At 45.6% G+C, this 15342-nt stretch overlaps 2 protein-coding genes across 2 annotated transcripts; one reads left to right on the top strand and one right to left on the bottom strand.

Moving 5' to 3' along the window:
* Positions 1-4829: 4829 nt before the first annotated feature.
* LOC117833175 (uncharacterized) lies at positions 4830-7361 on the bottom strand. The gene is made up of 3 exons (XM_072295633.1): positions 7193-7361; positions 5510-6348; positions 4830-5426 (listed from the first exon to the last, which is right to left on the bottom strand). Exons 1-3 carry the CDS (start codon positions 7359-7361, stop codon positions 4842-4844), a joined length of 1593 nt encoding a protein of 530 aa, XP_072151734.1. The 3' UTR covers positions 4830-4841.
* A 2133-nt stretch (positions 7362-9494) lies between these two features.
* On the top strand, positions 9495-11633 carry LOC117866974 (gibberellin-regulated protein 5). The gene is made up of 4 exons (XM_034751281.2): positions 9495-10536; positions 10665-10733; positions 10841-10880; positions 11040-11633. Exons 1-4 carry the CDS (start codon positions 10465-10467, stop codon positions 11219-11221), a joined length of 363 nt encoding a protein of 120 aa, XP_034607172.1. The 5' UTR covers positions 9495-10464; the 3' UTR covers positions 11222-11633.
* The last annotated feature ends 3709 nt before the right edge of the window (positions 11634-15342 follow it).

The following is a 15342-nucleotide window of genomic DNA, read 5'->3' as shown; positions in this document are numbered from 1 at the left end:
AATTAGGACCCATCAAGATTACAACTATTATGTGCATAGCAATGTTGTATGGAACATGAAAGTAAAGGTGAATAGGACTTATAGAAGTGATCAAGGACACAACTTGCCTTCTTGGCCTTGCTCTTGCTGTTCGTACTCCTCGAAAGCTTGATCTTCAAATCCCTTGAATTGCGGACCGTACACGCGTCACACGAGCACATACAAGCAAACAAAGGCATAATAATAAAAACAGTACACCAATCATAATAAACAGAGAAAACAAACTTGAAAAACTAATCTACGCTTTAAAACGAACACGTGGATATAAAGAACGCGAAAAACGGAGTTAAGATGCGAAAGATATGATTAAAACAAGTTACAGGAGCTTTTCTACGAGAAAACAAAACTTCCAGGAGCTTATTTGTGAAAAACGAGGGCTTAAACATGGTTATACAAAAAACTGAAGGGCGAACGCGTAAAAACTCAAATCTGGACGGCGGGTTGATTTTTGAGAAGCTCGGGGGCCTAAGCGAATAAAACAGGACTGGAATGCAAATATTTTTACACTGCTGCGGACTGCGGGTTTATTTGCGAGAAACACAAGGGTTTAAGAGCAAAAGAACAGCGGCACGGCTTAAATCGAACCGGTACGGCTCGGTCGAAAAGGCCCGAGCCGTCAGATCTGTGGCGGGCGGACAAGATCACACGGTTAGGCTCGAGTCGAGCTAGACGAGCGACTCGGCTTGGCTCGCGGCTAAAAGCTGACGAAAACAGATCTGGGCCGTCCGATTTAAGATTGACGGCGGATGCGCGTGGCGCTGACGTCAGCGTCAGTGAGTGGTGGCGGAACGGTGAGGCGCGGCGGCGCTTCGCTGGATTTGCTCGAAATCGAGCTCCCGCCGTGGTTTCACGCGCGGAGAACACCAGAAGCACGAGAAGACCAAGGCGTTCCCGTTTCGGCAGTTCACGACGACCGAGACTCACCGTGAGGCGGTGCTTGGTGGCGGCGAGCTGGCGGCGGCGCTGGAGCTCGGGTCGGCGACGCTGCTAGGGTTTGGTGGCGCTGCGGCTCGATGGTTGAGGTCAGGGGGGGCGACTTATATAGGGTGGAGGCGGCCCGCCCTCAACTCGGATACGGACGGCGCGTGCCGGGTAGAAGGAAAGCTCGGGCGCGGAAGAAAGGAAAGGGGCGGTGGCGCAGAAAAGGAAGGTGCGGAGGAGGAAGAAAGGAAGGGAAGGAAAGGAGCTAGCCGGCGGGCCCGTGCGGTAGCGAGAGAGAAGGGAGGGAGGCTGCGGCTGGGTCGAGTGGGCGAGCAAGCTAGCTAGCTGGGCCGGTGCAAAGAAAGTGGGCCGGAGGGAGCTGGGCGGTGCTGGGCTGCGCAAGGAGAAAAGGAGCGGGCCGAAAGGGAGCTGGCGGCTAGGCTGAAAGGGGGGAAGGATGCAGCCAAAAGAAAAGAAAAGGAAAAGTCTTTTTGCACAAGGGATTTGAGTTTAGAATTTAAATTTGAAATTTGAATTTGATCAAACACAATCAATCAAAATAAATGCACCAGCATGTAATGCCCAATAAACTCCTATGATGAAGTATTTTAATTAGAGAAAAACATATGCAATTAAATGCTTATAAATTCAAATGACATCCTAGTTGAGCAAATTTTAGTGACTTTGAATTCTTTTAAATTTTGGGTGTTACACTACGCCATGCATCTCAGCATCTCCCTGTTAGTGGAGGCAAATGTTACTCCTTTGGCATTAGATTTGGCACTGAACCAAGATTACTTGATATTTGGATGTACGCTGAGCTGAACACTTAATTGGGACTTGTGAAATGATTCAACTGGTAGATGTTTGGAAGATTGCGGCAATCCGCAGGAATTAGTCTCTGTGTCATCGGAAATTCAAAATGCTCGCTGAAATTAAGCTATATATCTTCGGTTCTATATGTTGGAAAACATTCTGCAAGTAGCATTTGCGTTCCTCTGATCAATTAAAGCTATGCGATATTGCTTGAGATCGATTATGTGCCTTTATGGGGGTGTTTGGTTCCCTTTGCTTATTTTTAGCACATGTCACATCGAATGTTTAGATACTAATTAGGAGTATTAAACGTAGACTATTTACAAAATCCATTACATAAGTGGAGGCTAAACGGCGAGACGAATCTATTAAACCTAATTAATCCATCATTAGCAAATGTTTACTGTAGCAACACATTGTCAAATCATGGACTAATTAGGCGTAATAGATTTGTCTCGCCGTTTAGCCTCCACTTATATAATAGGTTTTGTAAATAGTCTACGTTTAGTACTCCTAATTAGTATCTAAACATTCGATGTGACGGGTGCTAAAAATAAGCAAATGTAACCAAATAGGGCCACATATCACCTCTTAGTCCAGTGTTCATATTGAGTAGACATCACACAAATCGGTTTCATCGGATGTTCGGACGCTAATTAGGAGGACTAAATATGAGTTAATTATAAAACTAACCGCAGAATCCCTATACTAATTCGCGAGACGAATCGATTAAGCCTACATAACCTATTATTAGCAAATGGTTACTGTAGCACCACATTCTCAAATCATGGACTAATTAGGCTTAATAGATTCATCTCGTGAATTAGACTCCATCTGTGCAATTAGTTTCGTAATTAGACTATATTTAATACTCCTAGTTAGTATCCAAACATCCGATGTGACAGGTAAAGTTTAGGAGGGTGTATCCAAACACCCCTGCATCATGAAGCTGCACCTCTTGGGCAGTATATCCGGATATACCTCGATCATCGTCTTGGGGGCAGAGTCGACGACGGCCGTGAAGGTGATGATGGTAACCATGATCGTTTGCTTGCTTGCTACTCCCTCCGTCCGTGAAAGATTGCAAACGGAGGGTGTGAGCTTTGTCCGTAAAATAATGCAAATGTAGCGTGTGCCAGGTCTATGGACATGACCAGATAGCTATCATCAGTGTTTGCTGGTGGTTGCCTGCTATAGCATTGAATACGGTGAAAATATCCTCCCTCACTGCTTTCCCCACCACACATTTTACAGCTCGCAAGTCATCCTCATCCACACGACTCTTCCAGCGCCCGTCAGCTCCACTGACCGCGCCCCCATCTTCCGTTGCATCTCCCTCAGCTCCATTGACCGCGCCGCCTCCTCCATCTTCTGCTGCATCGATCACTCTCTTCCCCTTCTCCATCCTCAGGCCTCGCGCATCAACAGGGATGGCTGGATCTCGACGCCACCCTTTCCGCACCCGTGGGAGCTGGATCCAGCGGGTTAGGCGCTCCACACATCGAGGTGCAAAGCTAGCCAGCAGTAGCAGCGATGGGAGCCCCGAGCGCCCAGTTAAGGTGTTGGTCGTCGGTGCCAACGCGGGCGGCGGCGCTGATGGGAGCCCCGTGTGCGTCCCTGTGTTTGGGAGCGGCGACGAAATCCCAAGATCCGTCGTCAAGATTGGGGAGGGCGATGTCCCCAAGATGTGCGACGGGATTGGGGAAGGCGGCCCGAGCTCCGTGCCTGTCCCCAAGATGTGCGACGGAATTGGGGATGCCGGCGCGAGCTCCGTGCCTATCCCCAAAATGTGCGACGGTGGTAGAAGACTGAAGGAACCCGTGAAGCTGGGGGCCGGTGGCGGTGATCGGAGCCCGGAGCGCATCCTCAACATTGGCCGCAGTCGCCTTCGCGTCGATCACCTCGACCAGTTGTATGTCCTTGACTCGGAAGATGAAGGCATCGGCATGGAGGCGGGGCTTTATGTCCCTGATTCAGAGGAGGAAGATGGACATGGTCGTGGCTTCGAGCGTCCACAGCTCCGTCGACGTGCTGGGCTGCCCGGAGGTGATGTTGGTGGGCGCTACAACCATGGATGTGCAGTGGTGGCGTCTACAACCAGCAAGATGACTGAGAAGATGACCATGGTTGCGAATCCGGTCGTCCAGGCTGCCTCGATCCAGGCTGTTGTGGACGTCCCTGTGGGGGCTTCCGCCGTCGCCGATGAACTACACCCAGAGATGGTTCAACACTTGAAGGTACAGCTTGCCGGGATGGAACCCCTCTTCCACGAGACCTTTCTCAGCTTCCTTAAAATTTATTTGCCTGCATGCTTCCAACCGTAGTGATATGTGCATATTTGTGATGATGAGGTTTTGCTTTTGGGTTGATCTGTTGGTCATGTGCATATCTATGATGATGAAGTAAGTGCTGCTTTGTGTTAATCAGTAGGTCCTGTGTGTCACGATGAAATGATATGTAGGTATGCTGATGTGTATGGTTTGGTTTGAACTTGCTGGAAAAAAAATGTTAGCTTTTGGGTACGAATTATGCTACTGATCTTATTGTTGGCTTTAGTATGTGGTGATCAACCTTGTGGATTTAGTTGTCATTATGATGGGGTTGTTTTGTTGCGAATTATTCGATGACATTAACTACTTTGATGTTGGATTATGGCGAACGCATATTGCAATTTAACAGGCAGCCAAAACCATTGTTGTAAAGCAGAAGTGCAGTTTTCTCTCTAAAGATGCTGTTAATAGACTTGTGAACATGTGTGCTCCCTTCTGAATTTTTTCTTCTTTAATACAAAACATAGAATACACTGACAAAACTAGATCTCGCTGATATTCTTAAACAAGAACACATATGTACATTTTGAAGCACTGGACAACACATAGGGATCACATAGGCATCACACTAGTAGCAAACATATTTGTACATGCAGCATAGTAGTAGCAAACACATCTATACATGCAGCATACTAGCAGCAAACATCTTTGTTCCTGCAGAACACAATACTAGCAAACACCTTTGTACACGCAGCACTGCATTTAGCAAAATGTCGAGTTCTAAACACTAAGAAACTAGGCATTTAGGGACTCCATCACACTCTCATATATTTGACGGTCACAATTTAGGCTCTTTGGAAGCATGCCTAGGGCCTCCAGCCTATCTTTGTTAATGTGAGGGATCTTGTATTTGTTCCCTCCACTAGCCTTCATCACCTCAATCATGCAACCTTGCAGTGTTAGGAAAACATTTCTAATTGATCTGTGGTCATAGTTTTCATATTCATTCTTAACATTGGCAATTAAGTCATTCATATTGTTAGAGATCGTTGTGTATGTTAATGACTGTAGAGATGCAAAGAACCCCAGATCTAAGACATTCATATCAGGGGAGTTAGGAGGCTGGTTCATGAGGCGGATATCGAGCCCAATGTGGGCTACTGCTCGTGCAAATTCCTCATCATTAACTGGGATATGAGTCCTAGCATTGTCCTGCTGAATCCAAATAGTTTGGTGGCGTTGATCTCGAGGCCAACGATCTCTAATTGCTGGCAGGAGTTTAGTAATCATATAGGACCTTACTGTGGCTCTATCAACTTTCATTGTCTTGTTCACTGGTGTCCCCCTTGGTCTATTACCACTTCTTCTTTTTGCTGGTTCCTACAACAATTGACAAACATGTTAGCTTCGAAAGCAAATCATAGAAACTAATTGAAGCAAAAAAAGCACATAAGTTCAGGTACCTCTCTTATAAAAGGCCATATGCCTAGTTTGCCATCAAACGTGCAGTTCCCTTCATTATCATATTGAGGATTGGCTACTGCACAGAAGAACATTACCTTTTCAATGTAATTCTTGTTCCGCACAGTCCTATGTGGGTCCTCTTCATCATGAGTCATGTAGTAGGTCACATCTTTTCTTGTGCTGTTGAACCACTTCTCATCTTGGTGTATGATGTTCTTCATTTCATTGAACTTTGGCTGAGTTTGCAATGTACGCTGATCTAACATTGAAACACACCACCGCAGCCTTTCCTTTTTGTTTTCTTCCTTTAAATATGGCTTCAATGAGTTAGAGTGCCATCTTAGGAACCCATCTTTGAACATCTTATGGACTGTGGTTTTTTTCATACCTAGAGCTTGAGCTAGAGACCTTATGGTACACCTTCTGTGCAATGGAATGGTCTCTACTTGTGAGGTGTCGATTTCAACCTTTTTGCGGCCACAATTCTTGGGCTTTCTTGAACTAACATCAACCGGCAGTCCATTAGCACGACATTGTTTTGCTTGTCGCCAAATACGCCACACTACATGTCGATTGACATTAAATAATTCAGCAACCTCAGTTGTAGTGTTTCTCTTTAGTTTTCCTCGGTTGCTTTTCTCCAGCAATGCTTCATATATCTGTTGCCTTTGAGCTGTAGTATGATCCTTTGACTTTATCCTAAAATTTCCATTTGCTGGTTCATAATCTTCGTCATTGGAGTCAGATAACTCTTCCTGATCAAAGATGATGTCTACCTCATTGGCATAGACACCATACCCATGCATTTCCTCCATGGTTGGGATGTAGTCATCATTAACTACAAAAAAACATGCTGATTGTGTTCATTTGGAACTAAACAAATGCACATCCATTTGTTTTTAATCATCATAATCTACATTTATGGAATGTGAAATTTATTAAGAATTGATAGCTAAATGTACATTACTCGTATATTTTGCAGGAACTTCTCTACTGGACATGGTACTACATGCAGTGTGGGCATTGGATTAGGTACTGTGTACGTAATTCTTCATCCTAAAGTCTCTACTGGACATGCTAATAAATGCAGTAATATTGTGTATGTTCATAGTGGTAAGAGAAGAACCACATTGACCCACTAATTCATCAAGAAATAAACCTTGAATATGAGATAAATTATGTCTAGTACAATCTGATTATGTGCTATAGCTTTCAATACAATGTCATATAGTCCTTTGATTAAGTAATTCTACATTGAATTTATTCCTGAGCATGCATGTATGTACCTAATGACTTAGAAATAATCTTAACTTGTTTGCCATTGTATTTTCTACTAAGCAGTAATAAGAAACCATGTAGGCAAACTATGGAAGAAAATACATACAAACAAAAACACTTACAATGGTCTACATCTGGTTGACAGGAAGCATGTAAGTTGAGATCGAAAAGACCACCATAAAAATCAAAGTTACCATTTCCATTTGCACTAATTATTTCGTCTCCTGTAGCTATGTCATCATCTCCAACAAAAAAATGGAAAGGCTCTTCATCATGCGCAGGCTGCACATTAAGGTCTCGTATGGCTTCTCCTCCCCCATCTAGTAGGTGGTGTTCATGAAGAGCAGGTCAGTGTTGTAAGGTTGGTGTACTCCAAGAACTTAGATAAGTGAAGAGACAAGTACCTGGGCTGATTATTTGGTTTTGCCCTCCAGTAATCTCAACTCCAACAACATCATCTTGATGTGCATCATGGATCTGGAATAGATCAGCCTCATCTGCAGACTGCTTCTCGTTAAGGTCTGGTAAAACCTCTCCCTCGTTAGGTGGTGGATTGTTCAAATCTAAAGCCATGGGCTCAGTGGAGGGGGGTGAAGAAAGATGGTGAGGCAGTCGTCGCCAGGCTTTTATAAGCCAAGGAAGGAGTAAATGGCGGCATCTAAAAATTTGTAATAGTTGCTTTGAACCACTTAAAAATGGTGCCAGCTGAAATGGCGCTGGATGACTTTTCAAAGTTAAATTCAGCTTGAATTTGTTGGGTGGCGTGAGGTATTTGGCATTATTCAGTTTTAAAGATGGATGCTTTAATTGCCTGTGCATGCATGGTGTAACAAAAATATTTTTATTGTATTGATTGTGTACTTTGGTCTTAAGTGCAATCATTTCCACCGTCTGCAGTGGTAGCGTGAGTGCGCTGCAGAGAATTGTGGGAATTGTGTTTATAGGGGCATATGCGTCATTTTATCTCTACCTTAGTGTTGCCTTGGAATGCTAGATTTGCAATCTTTCACGGACGGAGGGAGTACTTGCTAGGATGAATTATATTATCATTTATTACTACCACGTACATATAATCAGATGTCGTTAGCTTAGCTTAGCTTGTCCGTTCACTCTGCTCTCTATCTTTTCTATTTGAGCAATGGTTGGAATGGATTCGGCTATTAATAGCATTTTTGGTTTTAGGAGTGATGTCCATAATAAGTCGACTACGACCGTGAACAATGTCCCGAGGTACCTGAGTTTCTTTAATGGCTTTGGATCATTGTATTTTAAAAAAATGAAAATCAAATAAAAAGAAAATTTTAAATCGGGTTTAGTTGCCAACGTAATTGGAATTTGCTGGTTTGTTTAGTTGCAAGAGAGTTTAAAAACCGTTTTTCATGGCCAGCTCATAGGTGACTAGCTCTAACATCTGGCCTGCAAGCCACGTGCACTCACTCAGGATCTACTTGGGGACGGCTTATTTTAAGTCGGTTTTTCATCTATTTTGACAGTCTTTTTGAAAAGCGAGATAAAAAAGAAGTGGAAGCCGTGCGAAGCCAGTTTTTGGTTTCACCGTACAGAAAAACCTTTAATAATACCATTAATAATAAATATATAATATCATTGATAAAAATGAAATCAGCTCACATAAACTACAGTGCAAGTGTCGGATCGCGGACATCATTAATTATGGAATGAGAAACATACTATTAAAAATGTTATTATCAAAAGAAACTGTCGAAACATGCAGCTGCTAGGCTTGCCATTTAGGGTATTATTAGCGATGCACCATATAATTAATTAGTTTGGAGGCAGTAATTCTGTGAGGAATTTTTCGACGGCAACCCATGCATCGTAGACGCCATTGAGGCTGTCGACAACGGCGGTCTCGTTAGCCGAGCACGGCTTCTCCGGCGGCGGCGGGCAGGAGCACTTGCAGCGCGGAGGCTGCTTCCCATCGCCCTGGACGTAGGAATGGATGGCGCCGCGTATCTCCGCCAGGTTGACCGCCTTCTCCTCCGCCGAGTAGAGCTTGGCCACGAGCTCCCGCATGGCAGCTTGGCAGTCCGCGATGGGCGAGCTGAGCTTAGTCGCCGCGTCGGAACTCGTCAGCTTCAAGGCCACGTGTCCGGCCTCCTCCATCGTCTTGGCCAGCGCCGACAGCTCGTCGGCGCACTTTTGAGGCTCTTTCGTCAGCCCGCAGGACACGTGGAGGATGCCGCTGTCCGCGGACTTCTCCATCGGCTCTACCTTGGCTTTCTTCTCCTCATCGGTGAGTTGGCTGGACATACCGTGGATCAGGCCCACGATGGCGCGCATGGCGTGGGTGGCCTCCCCCAGCTTGTTCACGGCGGCGGCCTCGTCGGGCGAGCAAGGCCCCGGGCAGTTGCACTCGCAAGGGGCCCTCTCATATAAATCAAAGATGACCAGCGGGACGAGGTAGTTCTTCAGCTGGTAGAGCGCATCTCCGCCACCGCCCGCATCCGTGGCGGCGGTGGCCTTGGACGTGGTGGCGTCGAGGACCTTGGCGCACCTCGAGATGCAGGGGTCGCCCTTGAACTTGCCGGCGGCGAGCTGGGGCCCGGCAATCGCCGCTTTATTATCGGCCAAGCTCTTGGACAAGGCCGATAGCATGAGGCTGCACCTCTTGGGCATCAACGTCTTGCTGCAGGATGGATATACCTTGACGACCGGCTTGGAGGCCGTCGGCGCCGACGACACACGGGCAGAATCGACGACGGCCGTGAAGGTGATGACGGTGACGAGGAGGACACCGAGCAGCTGAGAGCGAGGTGATGCGAAAGAAGCCATGATCGCTTGCTTTTGCTTGCTAGATGAATCCGTACCGTGTATATATAGTAGTACACACACGGAAGTGCTCTACCGGTCGTCGGTCGATTTTCACGGATCGCCTCTGCTATCTCTGTTTCCTATTTAAACAATGGTTGGAATGGCGTGACGAACTGGTCAAATAGGAAGAGCAAACTCAAGTATTCTTATTTTTCTATTTTAAGATCCCAATCAAGTGCCGAGCAACACATGCGCGATCACTAGCATGCATAAGGTGGTTGTGAACGCAACGAGCTAGGAGGAAGCATTGCTATCAGCGACATGTGACAAGTTTTAAGATTCAAAATATGCATTTTGATAGTTTAGAAACCCAGATGAAATCCAAGAATAAGTTTGGGGCTTCAATATGCACTTTGAGAATTTATGGACCCAAATAATGTCTTGAGATAAGTTTGGGGACTAAAAATGCGTTCTGAGATTTTAAGGACCCGGACGAAACCCCGAGACAAGATGAGGGATATCTCCCATGCAGATGGGATTGTAGACTTACTTACTACATGTGGCGGTGCAGAGCAGGTTGCATGCAGATGCAGTGCAGAGAGAAACCAGAGAGATTACAACACCCTGCAGTCTCAAGTCCGAACTAGTCAGTCGTATGGTACCTGCTCTAATTTGGAGCCTGCCTTTGCCTGTCTACAACCAACTCCGATCCATCTGGCAAGGCAACCGAATCTAATCTATTCTTAGCTCGTGTGTAACAATCTACAGTATATATCATCATCGGATAGATCTCTTACCATGCATCTCTTCTAGTAGCTTATTCCCTTGTTCCTTCATCTCGATCGCTCAGGATCCGTCCGTCCAGTCCAGTGTCCAGTCCATCCAGTAGGCTCTCAGGATCGACATGGCCAAGGCCAAGGCACCGGCGTTGCTCATCTGCTTCCTCTTCCTGATCGCCCTCGCCTCCGCCGCCGAGGTATGAACTATGCACTAGCTGATGGATCCTTTCCTTTAATTTTGAGGATTTTCCGATCCTTCTGTGTAGCTATCATTCACGATCGGCTTCGATATGTTTACACATGATGCCCGTTGTCGATCTGAAAGATCATCGGCAGTAATGGTGTCGCTGGTGAAGACCTGAACAGCAAAGGTGACGACGTCGACAACCACAAGGTAACCCATGCATCTTTACCATCACAGCAGAGAAACAATGGAATACCTAGTACGTATATAGACAGATGGGCTTTAACTGTGTCATGGCGTGTGTTGTGTGTGTGCAGGGCAACAACAAGGATGGCAAGGGCAATCTCAAGCCTTCTCGTAAGTCATGCATGCATAGCTTCTCTTGTTTTTAGTTTCCGATCTACTCCTCCAGTCGATAGTTCAGTATTTTGTTGCTTGCTGTAAATATATAGTCAAACATCTTTGTTTGGATTGGTGTGTGAATTATAATGAAAGCCTGCTGACTGATCGATGCAGAGTGCGGTGGGGAGTGCAGGCGGAGATGCTCCAAGACGCACCACAAGAAGCCGTGCCTCTTCTTCTGCAACAAGTGCTGCGCCAAGTGCCTCTGCGTGCCCCCCGGCACCTACGGCAACAAGGACACCTGCCCCTGCTACAACAACTGGAAGACCAAGAGAGGAGGCACCAAGTGCCCTTAAACCTAGCTTAGATATAGCTGGTGCTGCAGGATGGAATTCCCTCTTTCCGGGCCTGCCTCTTCTAGTCTAGGAATAAAAAAAACTTTTTTGTTAGTTAGTGTGGGAGGATTTGAGCCATCACTTGGTGGGCTTCGAATAGGTTTGGGCCTATGTGATTCTGTCTGTTGTCAGAAAATGGCTAGCTAGTCTGATGATGGATGACCAAGCAGAGAGCAGCTTAGACTGAATGAGACGTCTGTCTTTCTTAGTCCTTGCCTGCTACTAGAGTGCTAGTCTCTGACTCCGTGTTTACTCGCTTAATCTTCCCAGGCACGAGGTTGCTTAATCATCAGTGATATGTTTGTTTTATGTCTGGGAGGAGGAGATTGTAAATCGCATCTTAGTCCAGTGTTAATTCAGCAACAATTATACCTTTCCTCCATCCTGTCGAATTACAATTAAGGTCACCTTTAGGAATGGGAAGCCGTGCTTGGCTTGAAGGTAAAGGATGATGAGGAAGCTTTTCTCTGTGTACTATAAATAACTTGCTTGTCGAAATAAAATTGTTGTAAGCATTTCTTTTGAGCTGTTTGGCTCCTCAAAATAAAAACAAGACTCCTGAAACCTTCGTATCCTGACTTCATATATTGTGACTTGTGAGGCATTCCTCAAATTGTATGCTCATAATCTCAACCCAAGGTCTCGTGTTGCTAAACAATTACATGCGAACCCAAGGATTCCCATGATTGTTCCAACTAGTGAGATCGAAACCAAGAACCAAGGGCTCTTCCATATTTATGTTCTATGCTTAGAATAAATCATAAAACTGAAATCCGTAACTAGTTCCTTGTTTATACTCTTAGAAGAAGAATGTTGTACAATTGTTGTTGCCATGATAATGCTAAGTGCATTCAATGTCCTTGGCTTACAAGGGATAGCCGGGGTTTGCAGAAGCAAACATCCTTTGAAATTCTAGTTGCTGAGTGCTGAGGTACGACAGCTACATCCTTTGAAATTTTAAAGAAGGAAAAAAAATGTCACAATGTTGAAAGATTGATCTGATAGACAAATTAATCAATAGCATTACAGAAGAATGGTCAGTAAGAGTAAACCTATGCCTTTGCCTGGCCTGTATCCAATTGAATGGGCCAAACCAAATCCTAAGCTATCAAGTAACGGATAACCTGAATGTTCATAGCTCATACTTTACACTGTTACTTCATTGGAGTCTACCTGTCTTTTGCAGCATGTGTTAGATTAGCCTAGAGACAATAATGCAGACAAATCCTTTCCTGTTCGTAATCTTCCTATGACAGATCAGCGGGTTTGCTTTCTAGCCAATCCCTGGCTTGATCATCCTGAGTGCATCATCCTTCAGGGTTGGGTATTGATTGCCGAAGCATGTAGCCACTTCTTTGAGCCTCTTCCACATCAGTGTCCATTCTTTCTTCTGATCAGTCTCATGCTCATCTCTAGCTTGAGCACACTGATATATCTGATGGCGGCGGCGCGCCCGAGCAAGAGGTAGCGTCGTCAGGACGGCTGTTCTTTCCCGACTAGCCGTCAAGCAAGGAGGGGCCGGCGTTGGAGGCCGTGCTCTGCGGATTGGAAGGCGTCGCCTTGTCGATGCCGGCGAGGAAGGGGGAGCTTGTGTCAGCGGGCCAACAGCGTGTGCCGGAGGCGGCGAAGAGAAATTTGATCGAGGCGACAAAGTCCCTGACCGCGACGAGCAGCAGGAGCAGAAGGTTGCGGCCGCGGGGTGCCACGAACATCTCCCGCCGGCGAGCGCCAACGGCGGCTAAGCAACTATACAGATTACCCCTCATCTATATCGCGATTATTCCCCGTGATACAAATATTTACATAAAACCTCCATAAATTTTCAACTTGGTTCTTCTTCTCCGCCAGCAATCCTCCTCCCCTCCCTCTCCTGACCGCCGTCGCCACTGACGGTGGCGTAATTGTATTTCCTGGTCGCACTTAGGCACTTGGCACCTCCTCGTGGCCATCAACATCCTTCCCGCCGCTCTCATCCATGCTTCAGCTCCGGCTGCACTTGGATTCAGCAACGAGGTGGTAGAGCTCCGCCAATGCAGCGGCGGGATAGATGGGATGCACCATTGCGCTCCACCGTGGTTGAAGATCTCCGTCCCCCGCTGCCGTATGGGACTACGTGTCACACCCGATTTTAAGGACAAAATCGAGTGCATTCAATACATGTGCGCCAGGATCAAGTTACACACATGTACGACATAAGTGAATAACAAAGACAGTGCTAAAGTGAATAAAGAGAGTATTAAACATTATTACATGACCGAAAGTCTCAAATAAGCATGAACTTGAGTAAATACGCAGCGGACTCCGAAGATGACGATGACAACACAGGCAGCTGACTGAAGAACCGTACGCCTAGAACTCCTCAAAGTCGTCAATGTATTCCACCAGATTATCTTGGTCTGAACAGTGGTTTTGCAAGGATAAGTAAACTTATGGTTGGTACTCAACAAGTATTGGGGAATAGTGTAGTGTAAGGCCAATCAAGGTATGGCTAAGGCTAAATCAGCATCAGCTTTTAATTAATTAGGTTGGTCAAATTTTATTAGCAATTGACTAAGTGTAAGTTTATACCACCCAAAATTAAACAAGAACATAAATAAAAGTAAACAACATATGCATGAATGAAATAACAACAATTTAAGTCCAACTTTCGATAGTATTATCATGTGAGGGTCCAGGTCGCTCTTAACCGTGAGCACGGCTGATCGATCAGTTTTACACTCTGCAGAGGTCGCACATCTTTATCCACAAGTCGCGTAAAAGTTCAAAAGAACTTTGGACCCAACCATACGGTGTTTGCAAGGCACCACACCACACTTCCGAGGTGTGATTGCATAGGGACACTACGAGACCTTTACAAAGATTCCCTAATAAGAAGTGGTTCGCTAAGGTTTCATGATCAACGCAGTGTATAACAGTCCCCTAGTGGTATAGTGAATTAGCAAAGCCCACTTTCCAAGAGAGCGAGTGCTATACACCAACTACTGTCTCCCCCTCTTGCCCTTTCGATAAGACCGCTTCAAACTAGAGTTTCTAATTATTCAGCCAAGATCAGAGCCATTTCGTCTTGTGGTAGCACTGTTTTCCTGGGTGGTCGCTCTATGTTCTGATTAAACATTTATGATCTTGTATTAATGAAAGTTATAACAGAAGTAAAGCAAGATTAATCATTGCCTCCAGTTAAACCACCATATCCCAAGTAAGCACTAAGCCTGAGCTACCCAACTTAAAAGTAAACCCGGTTGGTCGGCAAAGGTAAATTAAATCTAGGCGAACCTTAATTAGGACCCATCAAGATTACAACTATTATGTGCATAGCAATGTTGTATGGAACATGAAAGTAAAGGTGAATAGGACTTATAGAAGTGATCAAGGACACAACTTGCCTTCTTGGCCTTGCTCTTGCTGTTCGTACTCCTCGAAAGCTTGATCTTCAAATCCCTTGAATTGCGGACCGTACACGCGTCACACGAGCACATACAAGCAAACAAAGGCATAATAATAAAAACAGTACACCAATCATAATAAACAGAGAAAACAAACTTGAAAAACTAATCTACGCTTTAAAACGAACACGTGGATATAAAGAACGCGAAAAACGGAGTTAAGATGCGAAAGATATGATTAAAACAAGTTACAGGAGCTTTTCTACGAGAAAACAAAACTTCCAGGAGCTTATTTGTGAAAAACGAGGGCTTAAACATGGTTATACAAAAAACTGAAGGGCGAACGCGTAAAAACTCAAATCTGGATGGCGGGTTGATTTTTGAGAAGCTCGGGGGCCTAAGCGAATAAAACAGGACTGGAATGCAAATATTTTTACACTGCTGCGGACTGCGGGTTTATTTGCGAGAAACACAAGGGTTTAAGAGCAAAAGAACAGCGGCACGGCTTAAATCGAACCGGTACGGCTCGGTCGAAAAGGCCCGAGCCGTCAGATCTGTGGCGGGCGGACAAGATCACACGGTTAGGCTCGAGTCGAGCTAGACGAGCGACTCGGCTTGGCTCGCGGCTAAAAGCTGACGAAAACAGATCTGGGCCGTCCGATTTAAGATTGACGGCGGATGCGCGTGGCGCTGACGTCA

This window comes from Setaria viridis, chromosome 8 (genome assembly GCF_005286985.2).
Source record: "Setaria viridis chromosome 8, Setaria_viridis_v4.0, whole genome shotgun sequence".
NCBI classification, from domain to species: Eukaryota; Viridiplantae; Streptophyta; class Magnoliopsida; order Poales; family Poaceae; genus Setaria; species Setaria viridis.
The sequence above is the reverse complement of the archived record's forward strand: the minus strand, read 5'-3'. Positions and strand labels throughout refer to the sequence as shown.